The 22,049-nt window shown below is 39.9% G+C and overlaps 1 protein-coding gene across 3 annotated transcripts in view; it reads left to right on the forward strand.

Moving 5' to 3' along the window:
* Positions 1-19,766, forward strand: part of znf385c (zinc finger protein 385C) — a 146,939-nt gene extending 127,173 nt beyond the window's left edge. For all 3 annotated transcript variants that reach the window (XM_004552296.5, XM_004552297.4, XM_014408054.3), the window contains 6 exons: positions 5,553-5,772; positions 11,498-11,857; positions 12,015-12,202; positions 13,427-13,525; positions 14,051-14,140; positions 16,508-19,766. In XM_004552296.5, coding sequence (XP_004552353.3) covers positions 5,553-5,772; positions 11,498-11,857; positions 12,015-12,202; positions 13,427-13,525; positions 14,051-14,140; positions 16,508-16,738 — 1,188 coding nt within the window. In that variant the 3' untranslated portion in view covers positions 16,739-19,766. The remainder of the gene's footprint in view (positions 1-5,552; positions 5,773-11,497; positions 11,858-12,014; positions 12,203-13,426; positions 13,526-14,050; positions 14,141-16,507) is intronic.
* The last annotated feature ends 2,283 nt before the right edge of the window (positions 19,767-22,049 follow it).

Here is a 22,049-nt window from a genome sequence, read left to right on the forward strand (position 1 = left end):
GATAATGTCACAATATATAATGTATAGTTCAACTTTTATGGACATAGAGAAGGTCTTATTATTGTGAAATAAAAATGATAGAATGGATTTCTAAGGTATTATAGGTGCATAAATGCACAAACAGGTCACTTTAGCCTGTTGCTAGGAGGCTGCCAAGCCAAGTCATAACATCCGTTATAGCTAAGAACCTCCAGGGGTGTAAGATGTTTGTGTGGTTACTTTCGATGCTTAATTCCTAATGGTTTAGGGGGAGTTCATGGACAAAGAAACAAACAATTCTGGTCTAGATTGAGGAGGAGAAGGTCATAGAGAATAAAGAGTTTACAGTAAAGTTTGGTTTATATTACTTGTGTAATGTTATTGGAAGGTGAGGGTACTGAAAGTGTGGAGAATAATTGCTAAAGATGTTTTATATTCTTCCTTGTGTTTGCCATATAACATGTTGTCATTTTACAATAAGATTTGGCTGCCTCCAATGTTCCCTCTAATTTTTCATGTGTCTGAGCGAACACACAAACTCCCTGAGCGGTCCCTTGGACCACTGTGAGCAACAGCAGACGTGTGCACTGTGGTCATGCCAGCATTGAATCCATCCAAGTTACATGGTTTATTAAAATAATCAAATTACAGCATTTACATTTATGTTAGACTACTTTTAATTAACTGCTTTAGCCCACTTACAATGAAAATGTAAAAAAGATCTTGTTCATGACCTGTGTAGTATGTCAACACTATTGGAAGTAAAAAATAACTTGAACTCCAATTTTGAAAACACAACTTTTTTTTCATTTTTTGCTCTGACTTGTATTATGAGTCTGTGGTCTGGGAGAGAGTCCTGTGACTCTCTGTCTGCAAAATACAGTTTATAATGACCAATGTTGGGCAATTAATTATATAGTTACTTCTTCAAAAAAGTAACTGAGTTATGCAAACAAAGTTTTTTGCAGCTGTTTACCTAAAAATGCAGCCAAGGCGGTTTTTTAAATAAACATTTCAAAATATTTACAGAACAATCAGGTGTTCTGCATCAAATTTGATGCCACACAAATTATTTATGACACTCCAACACATAATTTCTGTCCACTATGAGATAAAGGAGAACATCCCAAGCCTGATACCTGCAGGCCTGACAACAGGAGATGTATCACTCCTGTAACACCTGTAACATTCAGCAGTCGCCTCATTGTTCTGACACACACAACAAAACTATTGACTACACTACACACTAACTACACAAGATTTGCGCTAAACGTCGCGAATCTCTCACATCTCAAAACACCGCAGTCACTCCTAAAACTTCCCTCTTCCTAAACATCTAAATGCCATATCACTTTTTGATTGGTCCACATAGTACATTTTTCCACCAATAGGAAAGGGTGGGAGGGGTTCGCTCACAGGCGGAGAGTGCTTTCAAGCGTTTTCCTTTTAAAAAACACCGTTTTTACAGTTTCTTCCCACAGTAAATATAAACAACAATAGTATTCAGGAAGAAAACCAAACATTGCATCTATTTTTTATCATAACTATGGTTTTACGTGTCCTATCAACACAATTTACAAACTGTTATAGTTTTTAAACACAATTTAAAAACTATAACAGTTTTTAAATTGTGGTATAGTCCACACTCTTTCCGTCAATTGTTCCGTCTGTCCTGCTCACATCTCCAATGGTTGTACACGTTGTCATTAACGTGGCTTCACTCCACATCAGCCACGCCGCTTTGCTAGCTAAAACACCGGTGTCGGCACATAAGGACGCTGTCATAGCCTGTCGACGTTGATTAGCTGCATATATATGAATGTGAAGAGCATCATTGGCTGGACTATGGGATAAGGTGGCATCGTTCTAATCCCATACTGGAGCAGCCAGTCACTCACTGACTAACACTGCAAAAGAGAATTGTTAACGTATTTATTTTAATTTCAATTCAGGTTAGATTTTTTTTTGTGTGCAACACAGATTTTCTGTGCGCAGAGACCGTGCCAGCAGTGCACAATTGTGCACGTGCCGAAGCTTAGAGGGAACATTGGCTGCCTGTATTTATAAATTGACCCTATACTTGTAATTTAAGGAAATAATGAAAAGTTAATTCATCAATTTAATGAAATGGGGGAGCTATGCATTTGCTGAATTAAACAAACCAACTGGCAAAACAACTTCACTTGTTTGTCAGTTTCCTTTCCTACAAGAAAGTCATTATTGGATGAGACAATTTCGCAGTATTTCAGAGCTATGGGATGGGGCACTTTTCACACCCCCACAACATATGTCTGGCAGAATATAGCCTTGTGTTTCCTTTTATCGCAGCGATTTCTTAATCACGGGACATTTTTGAATCTCTTTGAAGAAACTGTATCTCCCTGTAGTCTCGCTGCTGGGGTGGTGAAAACCAAAGCTCATTTCACACCTTGTCCTTCAAGCCTCCACTGAGTCTCAGTTGGATGGAGAAGCAAATGGTGGAGGGCTCACCAGCAGAATTCGTCAAATCAAGCTGTGAAGCCAAGCACTGAAGCCTTTTCACTGCAAATCAGTCAGACAACGTGCTGAGGTATTTGAGTTCCTTTTACAGATCTTTTGACGGACATGTTATGGTGGCTACGCATACATGGTTAACGCTCTATAGTCCAACTTCTGTTGTTTACTGTAGGCTGGTAGTGGTTGTGTATGTGTGTGCCACTGACCTTATATCTCTGCCACGATACTGCATAAGCAGTAAACTTAATTATTGCTTATGGCAGTGACTCGCAATCAGTGGTAGAAATATCCCAGGGGGAGTTTTGTTGCCACAGGGTATATGCAAAGATTTGTTCAACTAATCCAACAAAATAAATAAATAAAATAAAAGTATAAAACTGAAATTATAATTTTAATTAAAGAACTGAGTGGACCTGAACAGGCTGGAGAACAAAAGTTACTGTTCATTAAAATTAATGAATAAGCAGTTGAAACAGACAGCCAAAAGGAATGCATAAATGAATAAACAAAAAAAGCATTGGTCAAAAAAAATTAATAAATGATTGAAAGTAGGACTAAAACCAAAGCAGTTCAAATTAAGAGGATGCATAAACAGTTCAAATATCTTGTTAAACAAAGATGTTAAATAGAGTAGCAGGGAAAAATAGAGGTCAATGATGGAAACGGTCCACTGGAATTTATTGATTAACAGTTGATGGTATCCATGTAATTGCTAATCCAGCTAATCCAGGTAAAGATTTGTTTGGAAGAAATACGTAGCTAAGAATAACTGTAAAGACTTGAAATCTTTAAAAGTGATACATTGTTGAAAAAGCCAAACGTAATGGATAACTTGGAAAAACAAACACTCACCAGATGCTTTATTAGGTACAGCTTCCGAATACTGGGTTAGACCACATTTTGTCTCATAACTGCCTTTAATTCATCGTAGCACAGATTCAACAAGATGCTGTAAACATTCCTCAGAGATTTGGGCGCATACTGACAGTTGCTGCAAATTTGTCAGCTACACATCTATGTTGGGAATCTCCTGTTCCCTCTCATCCCAAAGGTGCTCTGTTGGATTAAGATCTGGAAACTGAGGAGGCCGTTTGACATGGCGTGTTATCCTGCTCAAAGCAGCCATCAATAGATGGGAACGCTGTGGTAATTAAAAGGTCAGTATGATCAGCAAGAGGATTCATAGACATTTGCGTGTAAATAATGCACGACACCACCAGCAGAAGCCTAAGCCACTGATACAAGGCAGGACGCATCCATGTTTTCATATAGTTTATGCCAGTTCTGCCCCTGCCTTCCAAATGTAGCAGCAGATATAGAGAGTCGTCAGACCAGGCGATATTTTTGTAATCTTCTATTATCCCATTTTGGTGAGCCCATGCAAAATGAAACCTCAGAAGTGACACCCAGTATGGTCTTCTGCTGTTATAGCTCATCTTCAAGGTTGAACATGCTATGCATTCGCTCATGCTGTTATGCTTTCTTTAGTTATCAGGAGTGTTATTTGAGTTACTGTTGCTTTCAAAGCAGTCTGTCCTTTCTAGTCTGACCTCTGGTATCCACGAGACATTTTTGCACCGAGAACTGCAGTTCTGACCATTCTTTGTAAACCCCACAGCTGGTTGTGTGGGAAAATGCCGGTAGATTAGCATTTTCGGAAATACAGCATGTCTGGGAACAACAACCTGGCCATGCCACTTTTGAAGTCACTTAAATAATTTTTTAACTGTCCTGATGCTCAATTTAAATTTTCTCCAGGTCATCTTAATCATGTCTACTTGTCTAAATGCACGGAGTTGCTGCCATGTTATTGGCTGATTAGATATTTGTGTTAACAAGCAAATGAAATTAAATGACCGGGAGTGTATATATCTTAGTTGGGTTAATAATTAGCTTAAATCCAACTGAAATAACATTGCTTGTTCTGCTGGATGGAAAAACACTTTAACAATATCCACTTATATATGTTAATAACAGTTGGTGGCAAAGGGGTACTTGATTCCATCTGAGAGGCCTGTGGGATACATCAGATGAAAAAGGTTAGGAACTGCTGGCTTAGGACTAATCTATTGTTCATTCTCAGGTAATCGGTTAAATCAGCATTTTGATCCTATTGAAAAGGCCTTAATGAGATTACAAGTCTCATATCTTCTTGTTGCATGTATTTATTTCTCACTAAGGAGTCCTTCAGATAAATGTCAGCTCTCTTTTCATGCAAGTTGTTTAGTACCTGAGGATTTGCATGAGTTGTTTCTTCAGGAAGTGTTAAATTAGAAGCTTAAGAATAAACTTTGATGTGTTTGAGAAACAGCTGCATCATACCGTGCTACAAAAAAGTGTGTTTGGAAATGTTCGCATTTTTTAAAAAAATAGGTGTTTTTGTGATTTGTATTTAATTTGTGTAAATTCCAATTCATGTATGTTATTTGTGATTTTCTCTCATTATGGGTCTGAAATCTTCCCTTCTGTACCTACGTTCTATCCAGACTACGCTCTGAAGAGAATTTATCTTCTCTTTTAATGAGTGATCTCTTTATTGATTTCTTTTCTTTTCGTATGTATCCATGCTTACTCTGACAACAGGGGCTTTGTTCTGGGATTGAACCGAGGTCGTGAGAGTGATGCAAATGGGAAGGTAAATCCGCCCGGAGAGAAACTTGCGTGTTTATTGCTGCAGCGCAGTCAGTCAGAATGTGTTTTGAGTCTGATCCGTATTTGTGGGTTTGTGCGTGCTCACGAGCGCTCAGATGTGTGTGACATTACTGCGAGATGCGTCCAGGTTTTGCAGAGGCTGATTCTCACAGTTAGCATTTTTAGGCTAGTTGTAGAGATGGAATCCTCTCTCTTGTTGCATATTGCACATGCAATTATACCTCTGGCCTCCCAACGTGCCAGCACTGTTATCAGGTAGAAACAGACTCTACTCTTTGCCGCCCGCGTATGCCTGTGAGAGAGTGAATATTCCAGGCGTGCATTTTAACAGTTATTGCACGCGAACTCCAGTCTTTCTAGCAGATTATTCATGAAGTAATTTCTGATTTTCCTTTTTTCCCTGTTTTTGTCTCATATTCCCACAGAACCAAGCAGAGGCCCACTATAAAGGTCACAAGCACGCGCGTAAACTCAAAGCCATGGAGGCCCAGAAAAACAGGCAGCGACGAGCTGGGGAGTCCTCATCCACAGGGCGAGACCGAGACCGAGACAGAGACCGGGAACGAGAGCGGGACATAAGCAAGACATCTACATCTGAGGCAGCCCTTCCCACACTTATGGATACTTGCTTAGAGGAGGGAACAAGTAGGTATAGTGGCAGAAAGATGGGACAAAGGCATCTGCAAGAGTGTGCTATTTGTAACCGATCCTTCTCCAATCCTCTCCACCTTCTTGATATCACTCTATCACTCTTTGATTCCTCTAACTCCTCTTCTGCTCCATTGCATCTTTCTAAACCCCATCAACCAATCTGCTTCTCACATTATTGACAGTTTCCATCCCCCTCCATATCTTGGCCACCTTTATCCCTTTCTCTCAGCTCCAGTGTGTTACACTTTGAGATTATATCTTCTGTACACCTTATCCCTCATCCTCTTGGCCTCCTATCCCCACTATAAATTCAGACCTCTGAAATTGTAACTCACATTTTTTCCCCTAGAACTTTTCTGAACTGGTCCTCTGTCTTTGTGCCTTGTGATGGATGGAAGGCTCAGATGCTATGGGAATGGGGAAAAATCTGGGATAAAGAAATGCTGTGAAAATTCAGGGGCAGACTGGGATCGATCAAAGCCTTACTGGGGCCATTTTTACCCCCTTTGCCTCGACTGCTTGACTTCACCTCAGTTACTCTATGCTCTCTTCTCTCAATCTCAGTTAGATGCAGAGGGTAGTTACAGAACCAGAATTGGTGTATCTGTGCAGCATGAAAAGAAAACCATATATTGCTTGTCCAGAATTGAGAGGGTTCCAGATTGTGGTGAGAGCATTCATTTAATGGGCTGTCAAATAGAAAATAAAGTTAGAAGACATCAAAGGCACTTATCTTCTTTTACAAAAAGTTCAAATGTTTTCACACTGGCAGTGTAAATATAGACATTTTAACTTGTGATAAAGGAATAGAAGTGCATTGGTTTTCTTTCAACAGAAAATGAATGTTGACTTTTTCTCACCGCACAGCTGCAACTTTACCTCAGAGAGCATGAATTGCTCCGGTGGCATTTTGACTGCAGAGTGAGCCCATTACCATCTCATGTTGCTCTTGTCTAGGTCCACACTTTTCATTTATCCATCACAGCTGATGGGAATGGAGAAGAGCCAGAACACTTTTCCCCCCTCTGTCTTTTAGATTTTTACTTTCCTCCCCTAGAGAAGATCACTGTCTAGGCAGAAATTCAAAATACTCTTGGATGCTAGATGGAAAATCAGAGACGAGATATGAAGGTGCTGGGGTTGGAAAGAGACTTTTTCCACTTCATCCCATCTGACAGACATGTCCACATGCACATGAACACACATACACACACACTTTTTTTTTTTGCCTGGAGCACTTTTTGAGTCTCCTTCAGAAAGGAGAAAGTGGACAAAAGAGTAGAAGCCTGATAACGCTCTCATCAAATATCATTTTAATATTCCGCTGTTGCAAAGGAGAGCTCTGAAAGAGGAATGCAACAGCAGAGACGAAATGAGATGATGAGTGGGAAATGAAAGATAAGATGAAATGAATGAAGAACACTGAGGGAAAAGGGAAAGAATACGAGAAAGAGAAAGAACATGGAGGAGGGGGTCAGTGAAGAGAGAAAGTACATAAGTCAATGCTAGTTTTTATGCTGTGAATAATTTTGCAGTTCTAAAGCAATTTTGTGAGGAGGAACACTCTTTAATAAGCCCAATTGTGTGATTGGCCTAATGTGAAATTGAAATGCAGCAGTGCGAGCCAGTGCTGGCATGCACCACAATGCCAAACTGTAATGGAATAGTGCTACAAATTAACACTCTATGAAATGAGTTATATCTGCCATGAAAGTAAAGGCTGGTGAGGAGCTGTCTGAGGCTAATGCCCACATTGTGTGCCATCAGGAGCCAATAACACACCTGTCTGCTATTCTTAGCACTCTGGCTCCCTGGCTCAGAGTAAACAGATTTCTTCTCAACCCACAAGGTCAGCCTCCTCAACCTCATTAGAAAATGCCTATATGCACATTTAGACACCGTAGACATTTACTACTCGTGCGCCACCTCTCGACATCAGCACTGGATGGGGTTCAAAGCGTATATTAAACACAAGATGTTTTCCAAGAAAATTTGGAGAATTGCCACCATGGAGTGGTGTGGGTAATTAAAGTTTAAGCCTTTTCACAGCACAAATAAGAGAACCAATAATAGCAGGACACATGCATTCATAACAGTATAGCAGGGTGAGACATAAATGCATGTTTCGGTAACCATCCCACAACATGTTGGTTTCTTTAAAGTCTGACCACCTCATCTAGTTGGTAATTATTGTAACCATGATGACAAAGGTCTTCTGAGGATAATGAAGTACTGCTTTTAACCCGAGCCACAGTGTTGTGATTTCATTGTGTAAATCTAGCCATAATTGTGTGAGTTCAGAAAACAGTGCAGTTAGGAAGGCAGTGGCAAACAATGTTATTCTGTAGAATGAACTTATATTTGTTGTTTAGAGGTGCAGTGACAAATGTTGTACAACTTTGCTTTCAAAAAGTGCTTTGAAATGTTGATTAAAAACAGAATGTCCCAGTCTTTTAAAAGCAAAAATATTAGATTTCATAAAAACAGCTGAAGTTTAGTCAGGAGCAATGAAAATTGAAAAAAAAAAAAAATGTGTGATGCTAACAAAAGACGCCTTGTAGAACTTCACACAGCCATTTGTGTTAAGTAATGTGATTGCCTATTCAAAAGAGCGCATCACAGAGAGGCTGAATCTTTCAAATGTAAAGATGGACAGGGATTCACCTCTGTGCGAAAGAGAGAGCTTGAATTTCAGTGAGGATTTCATTATCACATAACATTAAAAGATTCATAGAATCCATAGAAATCTCTTTATGCACGGATAAGGCCAAAAACATATCCAACTGGATCATGGCTTGAGGGCATTTCGAGCCAGTTTATCATTTACAAAACAAGTATTAAAAAGAAAAATGTATGAAAAACATATCTATAAACTCTTAGGAAAATGTATTTTGTCAAAATGTGGATTTCTTTTCATGACTTCAAATGATCAAAAGTGCTCTTCTTGCTTACAAAAATTTAAATTTCTTTCACTTTAAAACAAACTATCCTTTCTTGGAGGGAACCTCAACAGTCCATACATTCAGAAAGGACAGGGAGTTGTACAAAGGGCACTAATCGATGCTTATAAACCATGTCCTATCCTAACAAAGGGCAGCGACTGAGCAAGTGAAGAGAGCACCAGCCTGGTGCTAAGAGACAGAGAGCCGGCATCAATCATGACAAGCATCAATCACCTTTGGCTTTGATTGACTCCACTGTTGAACCTGTCTTTGCTGGGACTATGTCTGTCACCAGTAATGATGATTTAAAGGCAAGAGTTTTCCCCAGAGAAGTTGTTTATGCTCTGAAGCTGCCTTGAATCAGCACTTGCCTGCTAAATCAAGTGCTCGGCGCTTGTATGTGTAAGAGAATTTGTGTTTAATGACGCCAGTGTCCATATTTTTTTGTTATTTTGGCAGTGGTTAAAGTTCTCAGCGGATCAGTCTGCTGAATTGAGAGATCTAAAAGCTATTAAAACCTGTTTTATTAAACTAGACTGTCAAAAGATTAACTATTTAATAGATTAAGTCCTATTCAGATTAAAGAAATATGATGATTACCTGCATATCAGTGATCCATAATTTGCTGCTCTGTAGTTCTGCTCCACAGAAGGCCTGCTAAGAGCCCGCCTTTGATCTGATATTTTGCTAGTTTTGGTCTCTGCTTATAATGTAAACAGTCAGAGGACAAATGGGACAAATGACAATGAGACACAAAAGGCATTTTTGGATGCGTGGCAAAGTCATGGCATTAATATAAGGAAATACTGCTCATCAAAATTGTTACAGGTACCATTTGGCACATCCACCTATTATTAGATGCACATTGGACAGATTCACAGATTCACTCATGGGGCTAACACAAAGATGCTAATTATAGTATGCTCTATTCCACACCTACAAACAGTCACTAATTAATCAATCATAAATTTCACTATGCTGTAGAAGGAACCTGGCACAAACCCACACAGGGAACATGCAAACTTCAGATAGAGACAAGATTCTTCAAACCTACATTAGTCTTGCTGTGAGAGGGTAATACTAACTACTGTCCCACCATGCCACCCCCTAGTCAAATCTGGATCTAAATATTTAATTTGTTAAATTCGACTTCTTCAGCATTTTATTCTTTAGGTGCCAGAAATATAGTTAGTTTGTCTTAATAAATTACCAAAATGGGCACCAGTTTCATGTTGAATAATTGCATGAATTCTAGACTTATTTCAGCGCTAATGGTGGAAGAGTAAAGGTTTTCTTAGCTGTTGAAATGTAGTGTTTCTAAAAATGGAGATCTTACCCCTGCCGAAACTCAGCAGGGGTATTTGATATTCATCCAGCAGCACAGAGTGAGGTACCTCATGATCTAAATCCTTGGATTTTTGAGGGCTTTGATTCCCACCAACCTCCATGTCTTCCTCTGCTTAATCCACTGATCAGTATCACTCCCCTCTAGAGACTTCTCAGGTGGCCCAGTCTTTCACCAACACTCAGGATCATACCTGCCCCCACCCCCCTCAAGAGGAGCTCAGATCCCTCAAGGGTCACTCTCATTACACCAAGGGGACTGTTTAATCTTGCTTCTATATAGTTTCTTTTTCTTTAGTAGTAATGAGAAAGGAAGACCCTTATCTCCAATGATGAATTTACTCTGGGACGTAAAAAGGAAAAATCAATGGAGCGCAGTTGCACGGAGGGTGGTGTGTGTGTGTGTGAGAGAGAGAGAGAAAGAAAGAATGAACACTCTCCAAATGAAAATGGAGATATTCATTGAGCGTAGCACACAGTGCTCTGGGGTGAAGTGCGTGACTCCCTCGGGAGGGCCATGGGGTGAAGGGGAGACGTGTAATGGAACTCCAGTTACTTATGGGGCCAGCAGTCGATGGGTTTGTTTATTTTGACTAAGACTCCAGGTCCACTTGATATTTGAATGGAGAGGGAGAACGAAAAAGGGGAAAGAGAGAAAGAAGAATGGGAGGAGGCTGATGGCATTTACTCACCTAAGCCAAGTGTAATCCAGTCTGTTCCACATGATTTAAAACAAAAGCTGATACTATATCAGAGAATTCCTCAAGGCTACCACATGATAGGTTCTATTAACCTGGCTTTCATCACTTTATCATGAAAAAAATGTTTCTTTGAAGATTTTCATCTGGTGACTGTATATTCCTGTTCGTTGTATGTTAGGTTTTGTGCGCGTCTGATTGTTTTTCAGGCAGTATCATGCTCTGTAGAGATTATATTAATTCTGATCAAACAGCTTGTAGTCAGCCCAGGAAATGATACTTTGCAAATGCAACTATTCATTACAAGTTTAACAAGTAATTACATTTCCACTTTTTAGGCTTCATAGGAGTGTATGGGTAGGTTCTAACCAATTAGACCTCTAAATGTCACATACACTGTACTTTAGACATAGAGGAAGAAATAAACAAGGCATTAAAATTGAAATAAACTTCTATTTATTTGTTAAAGGGTGTCCACACAGTAATAGGCTACCAATGTCAATGAATTTCAGTGAATTATGTAGTAGTGATGTCAAGCAAAATAATAACTAGTGATGCAACATGTTCATGACGAACCATCAGTGATATTTGTTCTTTTTGGCCAATTGCTTCAAGCTAATGTGAACAAAAAACAATCTCTCCACTGAGCTCAGAGGGATTAAACTGTATTTGTTGAATACTGTTAAATAATAATAGTCAGCTATTGTTCTCTTTCCGTTCTTAATGTTTTTACAGGTCTTCAGTCTGATCTAGAATCAGCCAACCTGGAGGTGAAGCCCGAGGAGAATCCCAAGAGCTCGGTTATGCTGACACCTGTATCTGAGGTTTCTTCTATGGAGCTGGTCACTCTTTCCCCCCCTCAGATTTCGCCTTCTTCACAGCTCTCTGAGACAGCTTCAGACACCAGTGCCCCTGAAGTCCCAGATGCTGTGGGATCAACCAATGAGTCAGGCATTCGTGCCAACACATCGAGCACAAATGGGGTGCCTGGTACAGATGATGACAAAGACCCCAAGAAGAGCAAAGCTCACCTCCATTGTCCTGTTTGTAAAGTCACAGTAAACTCAATCTCCCAACTGGAAGCACATAACAGCGGTAAGAGCGTGATGTGTGACCTTGAGGCTTGCACTTTTTTTCTTGAAAACAGAAATGTTCTGAAATCTTTTTTCACATTTTCAACATTTGGTTCAGTGTTACCAAATTATATACTCACACTACAACCTACCTGCCAACTCTCTGCTGTCTATACTAGGTACAAAGCACAAACTGATGCTGGAGGGTCACAGTGTTCTGCCACGACGCAGGGGCAAAGTGGTGGCAGCTCGTGCAGGCTGCAAGAGTAAGCGGCTGGGCAGCAAAGGCAGCGTTGGAGTTCCCAGCAAGAACTTCCAGTGTGAAGTGTGTGAGATCTTTGTGAATTCTGAGACCCAACTGAGTCAGGTAAAATAATTACTAATGTATCATTTACACCTTTTGCCCTGTAAAGGAGGTACTGTTCACATCGCATAAGAGTTGGCATAAATAAAAAGAAACGTATTTAACACGAGCACCACAAAGGGCATCACAGGTTTCTGCTGTTATGTAGGAGGGCAGGGGGACAAAATTCAAGATCTAACACTCTCAGACTTATTTATCCTTCTTGTGTGGTATAAAATGAAATATGAGGAGGGAAACATGGGCTTGGGAAAGTCCTGCAGGTTTCTCAATGCATACTAAGTGAGAATCTTGCTAACCTGGTAGGATTTTGTTCAAAAGGACATAAGAGTGCTATTGACTCTGCAGGGAAAAGCACTCTAGCCCAATCATGCCACTCGGATAAAATGTTGCATACTGTATAATTACTTCACATTCACAGACAGATGATGTGGCCACAGAATTAATTAGAAAACAAAAGTGTCTGCACACACAATTACCCCAGACACCGAGGGTTTAATATTGCATATTGAACTTAAATCACATTGCCCTGTAATGTCACAGTTATAAAAGCTAAAAAAAAAATGATGTGCATTAAAGTGATAAATATGAATAATGAGATTTTAAAGACATTACTCGATCCGGGAGACAATTTTAACGTCACCTTGATGGGGGAAATCTGCAAACTTAAATCAAAGCTGCTTCATTTACGGATGCATGAATCAAGCAATTGAAAGGAGGTTGTAAGTGCAGAATACATTCAAGCTGTTATTTTTACACAGATACCATCTGATGCTTTAACTAACTCCTCATTGAGCAATTATTTACCTCTCATTATTGCAAAAGCTTTCTCTATTTGCTCTGGTTATACCAACATCAAACCGGGCTGAGATTGAATTTCTCTGCGTTTGATGTTCATTTACTGCTACATCTGTGTCGTGGGACTGTATATGCTGGAGTGGAAAAGATGCAGGATATGTTGTCATGTGTCAGCACCCAGACTGCTTTAGCCTTAAATGCATTTCACCAGTCTTATATAAACCTCTATCCCATGAGGACGTACCCTTTAACTACTGGAGACAGAGAAGGAGCGCGGCAGAGGTAGAAAGTAATGTGATGTAATTTCTCTTCACTTCAGTCGTACTCAATGCCTATCCATTATTAATTCAGCAGATAACACTTGAAGTTGTTCCACTGTGGTACAACAGATTCTTGTTAGCTTGCTAATGGTATTTCCGCTGGTCTCAGCAGCACATGAATAGCAGAAGGCACAAGGATAGGCTGGCCGGAAAACCGCCCAAACCCAAATTTACCCCCCACAGCAAGAGCCAGCCAAGCTCCAGCTTAGCGGTAAGTCTCAGCATAAAGACACAGGCAAACAAAACACTGTCATGCAAATATGCACACATACACACACTCAAGGAAAACAAACAAAGCATAATTGCCTTTTCTTACAGCAGATATGCTTGGATGTTCTTCCCAAAACTGGAATAATTTCAGTCTAGCTTGTAAACTAATGCATTTTTAAACAACAGTTTTAATTTTTCTCTGTAACAGTTAACTGATTTGACCCAGGCCCAGACAAACATTCAATGAAAACTGCAAACATGCAGATCACTTTACACAGGGTTCACTCAGGGACTTCAGTGTTTTGGTGAGGCAGCATGCTTGTGTGCCTGCAACTGTCATAGAGGTTAAGCATACTTTTGTACTCAGTAAGTCCCCTACCCCTGAGACAGGTCTAAAATAGTCCCCACTGACCAGCTCTGACAACAGCAGCCTGAATCAGCACTCCAGATTAATCATTTCTCTGCTCCTGTCATGTATACACCTCCCCATCTCTCCTTCTCCTCATCCCCCTCCTCCATCCTACAGAACGTGAGATGGAGTGGCTATGCAGGCGTGGCTGTGTCTGCCATGAAGAAAGCATTCAGCCAGTACAACCTCACCTCCCTCTCCTCGCAGGTCAGTGGCAGGAGAGCCTGAGACTGGGGTTGGATTGGAAGGCGAGACTTGCAGCTGGCTGAACTTTAGGCCTGGCCATGGGCAGGGGACTTAGCAGATCTCACAAAGAAGTCATGTTTGCATTAAAGGGATTGTTCTGATTTTTTTTTTTTTTTTTAGATTTGTTTCCATGGTTTACATGAGGTGCTACTTTTTTAACTAGCTAATGGTGATACCAATATAGCAGATGCCACTAAATAATATGGCTCCCCATGTGGCCAGTGCTATATAGCTATATTGGGCTTATCCAGGTATCTTCAAAGTTAACCCTGTGTTTTCGCTATTGCTCCTTATTCACAGGATAATATCACTATGGCAACGTATGCTTTTTGGTTATTTCATTTCATCGATTACAGTGTTCCTTATCGCCAAGACTCATTAATATTGCAGTAATTGTAGCCATCATACCAAAATGATGGATGAAGCATGTTCTGAAATTAAAGTGATTAAAGTTGGTATCATGACAGAGACTTAAATGTTTCTTATCTTGAGACTGTTTCAGGTTTTTCTTTTTTAATTGCCTACAATTTATGCAACATCTTGTGTAAATTTCTAAATTTATTTATGATCAGTTTTATTTGCATTTTCTAAATATTACATTCTTACTTCTTTAAAAATTGTTTTAAACTATTTTTTTGTATTTAAATGTGTAAATGATTTCTCATTCAAGCTATATCATGGCCAGTGATTAAAGCAATTGACCATTGATTAAGAAAAAAAATAAATCAGAACTATCCCTTTAATATTGGAGAGCTTTAGCGTTACAGCCTCCAGCTTAACCCTTGTCCTGATGAAAAAGGCTGAAGTGCATCCATGCTGTGGTCCTAGATTTCAGCTGTTGTGTACAGATCTATGGAAGTTAGGCACCTCTGAATAATTTAATATTTTGTTGATTTTCAAAATGAAAATAAGTAAAAAAGCAACAACAAAAAACCCCCTCTGCAAAAACACATTAAAAATGAGCATTTTTCACTCGTTAACGCACTGTTATTATTATTTTATTTTGAACATACTTGTGCAGATGTCTCTGAACTTCAACTGACTCTGAAGCAGGTCAAAAATGTCCTTTCAGACTTTAATAAACTCTGTGATTCATCAAAATTCACAACCTGGGGACTGCTATGAAGTAAAAAAAAAAAAAAAAAAAAAAGTGAAGTTAAAATGAAGCAAATACAGGGACTGTAAAGCGATGTCAGAGCACTTCCAGCTTGCAAGTTTTCTTGTCTGAAATGTAAATTTTAAAAATGACAGTTGAGGAGAACTTTGGATCGGACGGGAAGAAGAAAACATTCAGATAAATCTTAGGCATAGCAAAACCCTGCAAATGGCTGTAAAGGAGCTGCAGGAAGATTTAGCTGACACATAAATGGCAGTGCACACTGCAGTGTGCAGCAGTCATGAATAAAAGGACCTACATATAGGAGTCAAAAAAACAAAACCTCACCTACACCCATATCACAAAGTTCATTATTTAAAGTATGAAAAGCAACATCTGGATAAGCCAGAGGTTGTTTTTTGGATGTGCTGTAGACAGATAAGGGAAAAGAGGGGCCCTTATGCCGCAATTACCCAAGGATGTCTTTGGAAGGGTAAATAAAGGAGCAGCATTTGATGAAATACTAAAAGCAATGCCAAGGCTTAAGAACAAGGATGGAAATATTCTGCTTTGAGGTTTTGTGACAGCCAGTGGCACAAGCCATGGATAAACAGAAGAAAATATTCCATAAAATGTCAGAAGATTCTGGCTACAAATCTAATACAGTCTGCCAAGAGAGCAAAACTGAAAGACGCTGGCCTTTTCATTAGGACAATAATCCAAAATGTACTTCAAAATCTACTGTGACTACCTAAAGAAATTCAACTTAAAGCTTCTGAAATGGGAATTACCATTCCCTGACTTGAATATCATAGAAAATCAGTGGGTTCCTAAACATGCGTTGCATATTGCAAGGACCGAGGAAGTTATGATAAGTGCCAAAGGTTGTTACTAAGTAATGACGTATAAAGGTTACTGCACCGCTGCACATGCAGATTGCACAGTCTATTAATTTTTAGCTTAATAACATGAACAGTGCTTAAACTTTGAAAACATTTTTAATGTTGGCTGTTTTTGCAGTGTTATTACAAAATATGGATTTTAACTAGAGGTGCCTAATGATTCAAGCCATCAGGAATCCAGGTCTGTTAGTAAGAACATGTACTACTCTGCTGCAGCTCTGTGTGGAAAAAGGGCCATGGCTTTGGGAGACATGTTTGTCCAGTAAACGTGTTCTGTCCTCACTGTGTTCTTCTCTCACTTCTTGCCATTCCCCTTCCTGTTTTCTCCAGACCAAACTGGCCTTGCAGAAGCAGCTGACCAAGAGTTTGACAACTGGCTTCCTGCCCAGCCCCCTCACTCCGCCAACTCTGTGCACAGTGGCAACTAACCCACTGGCGTTGCGCCACCCAGTGGGTACAACCACCTTCATCCAGACCCCATTCCTGGGCCCTGCACTGTTCAGGCCTGCTCCGGGGCCCCTGCGGGCCACACACACACCTATCATTTTCTCCCCCTACTAAAGACTTGACCCACTTCCCATTTGAGCTCCACCCCTGTCCCTTTACCAAATCCAAGGCCCTCCTTAAGTGTGACCCATACAACAAAGGCCACACGCAAACTATGCAGCCTGCCTGACTTAAAATGGAAAGCGTGCACAACTTCAAACTCTCGAAAGGCCATTATGCCTAAGAGCTGTTCTTAAAAAAGGCCAAGATCCCCCATCATGCCTTCTTTCTGCTCCTCTTAAAATTACCCAAGGAGCAGGACAGGCCTCCAGACAGTGACTGGTGAACTGAGGCCGCTTTTATAGCCATTTCATGGGTCAACGTGGTTTGAATTATGAATATTATTGTGTAATTTATTAGAGAACAAATATAGACAAGTCTAGATGTATGTTTAGTGTGGTTGCCACAAAATAAGGTCCCTTTACTTGATGCTCTTATAAAAGATTTTTAACGTATTGGTTTGGAGGTTTGATGAAAGGTCATCATAGGTCATTAAAGCAGCTGATCCCAATCCAGATGGCTGCACGTGCCACTCTCAATGATCAGCGTCTTCAGCGAAGTCGCTTAAAGGATCAACTGAGGTCAAATGCTGAGGTTACGTTGCAGTTGGGATACGGCAATTGTTAAAGCAACTGTCTGGAGAATTACCTCCACTTAACTTTGAGCTTTTATGAAGGATAAAAGTGACTGCTATTTGTGGATAGAGTGTGAATCAATAACTACATACAGTATACTCATGTGTTAAAACCTCATTAACAACATTTTGCACCTCCAGCCCTCAACCAAATACTGTTTTCCCAGCCCTTAACTCTTACGAATAAAACACGTCTCTCTTTTTCTTTCTGAGTCACAGCCACAGTCATAGCCCTCCAGATTTCTTTCCGTTCCCGTATCCCCAGGATTAAGCAGTCATTACAGTCCAGAAAAGGTCAACCTGTCAACTTGACTTTCTTTCAATTTGCAAATCTGTCTTCAGAATGATTTTTGCCCCAGTGCATCATTCACGCAATGCAACTTGTACATTATGTTCTTGCCAAGCTGGCGGCATGACAACATTTCTGCTGCTATGGATGTCTTATATTGCAAAACGCCATAGTTTCTTTCCCCTCATGACTGCTGTTCTTCTTTTCCTCCACCCCGCTTTCGTCACCTCGCTGTTGCCCTTGATTTTCTCTGGCGTTATCTCAGCATGAGATGATGAGCAGCAGGGAAAGCAACCCCCCTCCCCCTCCTCCCTCCCCCGGTCACAAGCACAACATCGCACACATAATGAAAACACAATGGATAACTTGAAGACTTGATGGGATTTCAGAGCTTGATAAAAAGTTTGGATGACAGTAGGTGGGGAGGCTGCTCAACCAGTATTTGATTGACATCTTCTTGCAGTGTCTGCACACACACGTGGGCGGGAACAAAGCACAGTGCCATGGCAACCACATTAAAAGCACCTTAAAACTAATTTACCTAAAAAGCAATGGAAATTGTGTTTATATTAAGCTTTTTTTGTGTATGTTCTATGATCCCATGTCAATTTTAGTGATAATTTTTTTGGGGAAAAAAAACAATCAGGTGAGAGCGATCACATTATGGTTTATTAAGGACTATGATAAGTCTCACATTTAAAGCAATACATTCAATATGTTTATGTTTATGATGTGTTTCCAGTGTATCAATGGCTTTATCTATTCTCTACTGTAAACACCTGTAACGATGTATTATGTATTCCAACACAGCCAAGGGCCAACTCTGATATGTCAGCGAAGAGTCATTTGAAATATTGGGTTGTCCCGGTGCTGCCCTTGATGCTTGATGCTCATGGTCAGTCTCCACATGTTGTGACTGTGGGCTGAGCCGTTCCATTTATAGCTGCTCTTGCGCTGCAGAGAGGGTGCTTCAGCGCCATATGACATTGCTGTTTCACTCTTTAGTGGAGCAGAAGACCCTTTGTATGACTTCCACTGAGCAAAACATTGCCGTCATAGTGAAGTGTTTTGGATAAGTGTCACAAGTGCAACATCAAATGTCATATTGCTGTTTATGCTAGTGTGCCGTCTCCCCCTCCCACCCTGAATATCTGTTGACATTCACCCTTCCTTACGCCAAAATGGACTCTTGACAAGATCTCACGAGGACTCGGAGCGCACACACAAGTCATCCTTCCCTCGGTGCTCATACCAAATCATGTTCTCTTAAATTACAGTAATGGAGCAAATCCTATGCATTTCCCATTGTGCTACACGTGTAGTTGTGTGTGACACAGCAGTGCCATCTGTCGTGAAAACCCTATAACTGCCATGTACTACTAGAGCTTGTGATCCAATGTACGTTTGTGTTGAAGGATCCCCCAAGCCTTTTTTTTGGACAGGCAAAGCCACCGGGTCTCCCTCGCCATACTAATATGATTCTCCCCAGTCGCACTACTCAGTGAACCAGCCAGCCTTTAATCTTCACTGTATGTTTGTTTGTTTCTCTCGCTCAGTGGGAACTCTGACCTAAAGAAGTGAAACATTTTCTTAATATAAAGAATCTAGAGAAGGCAAATTATATGTAGAAATCCTAGAGTAACTATAGAGATTTTACCAGAGTTGCTATCGTTATCTGTATCATAAAGAATTGCTATCATATAAGAGAGTAGATTATGTTACCGTAGGCTCATACAGGGAAAGAACAAATGCTTTGCTTTATATTTTGTTTTTTGTTTACATGGTTTTTGCCGAAATTTTTTTTTTTTAAAGTACAAGAGAATATTTAAACAAATTTTTTCAGTGTGTTTTTTTTCTCCTTGTTGACAATGACTTAATTAATAATGTAATTTTAAGGCCTTTTCAGATCCTAATGTCACATTAGCCAGGCCTTCTCAGGGGTGACAGGTTGAGCAACTGCTAACATGACCATCCATTCAGGGTATCCCTCCAAAGCTCTAGAGAGCAGGAAACACTGTACAAATGGATGGATTGACAAAAAACAAAATAAAAAAATCTTACAGTGCTGTACATTAGAGAGAAAGGGGTGGATTTTGGAAAATAAAGATTTTAGAACTTTGTGTGTATGTTTTTTAGTGTTTATGGAATAATATCTGTGTGTGTGTGTGTGTGTGTGTGTGTGTGTGTGTGTGTGTGTGTGTGTGTGTGTGTGTGTGTGTGTGTGTCTTGGATAAAAATGAAAAACAGACGCATCCCAGAAGGCAGAACTTTAAATCAGACTGATATTTGAGCAAAAACAATATGTGTGTGGGTGGGCGAAGAAAAAAATGGCAGAAAACTCAGGAAGATGGTTGCTAATGATTAAACGGTGACAACACAAATGCTTAGAATTCTGAAGATCAATATTTCACTTACAGTTACATTCCATACAGTTGAGAGACGCTTCAGATGTTAACAAAACACCACTCCTTTTAAACACTCTGCCAACTGAAATAAAAGGTGCAGGTTTTCTGGCTTTTCAGAAAGTGTGCAACACCCTCACAGCATCTGCTCATGTGGTATCCCACAGCTACCAGCTTCTATCCATTTCAGGAACAACTTCTTACAGCTAGACCGGTGACACGAAGTATAGGTGGGAAAGCAAATGGAAACAGTTTACAGCTACTGTGTCTGGGCACTGCTGCATTTGTGGCACACAGAGGAGCGATAGAGTAATATACCTGAGTGGCTGATATGGTTTAGAGACAAACTAATCTTCTTTATCTTCAGATGAGTCTCCACAGATGGCCAAAATAATACATTGTATTACCTCCAGCAGTTGCGAAAGATTTAATGCCAAACAATGAGTCCTCCTGGATTGTGGAACAGCAGATCACTGCTCTTCCACATTTAATATGTATTTGCCAAAATGAGACACTGTTGCCTGTCTGTGCTGTTCTTATTGAAGCCAGCTTTGAAATACCGAAACCAAGCAAAGGAGCATCTGGTCTGGACTCCTCGCGTGAGAGTCGATAATCGTGCATTTAGCTCAGTTTGGTCTGTATTAATTTCCCAGTTTCTTTAATGTTTTATTTGATGAGAAGCCCTTGAATTGTATATTGATGTTTCCCTTTACGCCTCAAGCCAACATGTCAGCCCTTCCTTTGTGGAAACAGCAGATAAGCACAACATTAAGCTGGCCACCTCCTGCCGTGCCAATCAAAGAAAAACCATTGGAGCCTGGCACTTACTAGAGCTCAGTGATATGGCAGAAGGATGCGATGACCTTGCTAAGCTGTGACACTGGTGTGTCTGCCATATTGATCCATTATCTTATCTGACTGCTCTCCAAGGAGAGAGTGACACTCTTGTCTCCTGCTGCGGTCAAACACTGCTCCTTCAGTCAAGAGTCAAGCTACACTGCTTCTGTGTGTGTGCGTGCATGTGTGTGTTTATGTAGTTTTGTTTGATTTTTAATAATTTATAAGATGAACATTTTCTGTAAGATTGGCCTTAATATTCTTTCCATGAACAATTATACACGTATCTATATTATTTTAAATAAAAATGAAGATAAATATAAAATTTCACATAGGTTAACCTGGTTTTCTTGTTTTATTTTGGATTTTTTTTTTTAAATTTACATCCTTTACAGCAAATAACTTTTTTAGATTGTATTACTGCTACAACAATATAATATAGTTTTAAAGACAGGAAATGTGACTTCACACACATTTAAGATGAGAAATTTCACAATCGTCACTAGTCAGAATGTAACACAGAAAAACAGCATATTAATAAATAATAATAAATAATATTAATAAACAACAGATAATCCTGATTATATTCAAAACACTGGGATGCTGTTGTGCTGTAAAATAGAAGCATCAATAGTGCCGTATTGATGCCACTGTTTGTGGTACAAAAAAAAACCAAATTGAGACTAGAGTTTGTTAAGCAGTGGAGTAAATCAATTTGTTCTTCAGCTTCCACTTTACTTTATTGATGATAAATGGTCTTTCTATTGACTGGCGAGACGTTTTGTCCGCTTGTTCCCAAGTGTTCGCCAGATGTGTCAAACACTTCCAACAGACTCACTGAATGCACATAAACACATCGTGGTTTAGGACAAAATACGAAAAACAACCTAGATCTTGTCTTTGCGAGGTTCAAAACGCCTTCAGCCCGACTTATTAAGATGAACTTACCCTGTGCTTTCAGGACAAATGCTCTGTCTCACAAGCTCGTGGGCAGTCAGCACAACAACTAGCATGCGACACGACTGATGGCTTAAAAGCAGCTGATATTTACAGCTAGAAGAAGGTCAGTAGCTCAGAGAATAAAGGTGGCACTGATACATAAACTGCTCGTGTTTACTGCTGTGTGGAATTGTTTTGTTACCCTGGTGTTTCGTGATGGTGAAA

Source organism: Maylandia zebra, linkage group LG4 (assembly GCF_041146795.1).
Source record: "Maylandia zebra isolate NMK-2024a linkage group LG4, Mzebra_GT3a, whole genome shotgun sequence".
In the NCBI taxonomy this organism is placed as follows: domain Eukaryota; kingdom Metazoa; phylum Chordata; class Actinopteri; order Cichliformes; family Cichlidae; genus Maylandia; species Maylandia zebra.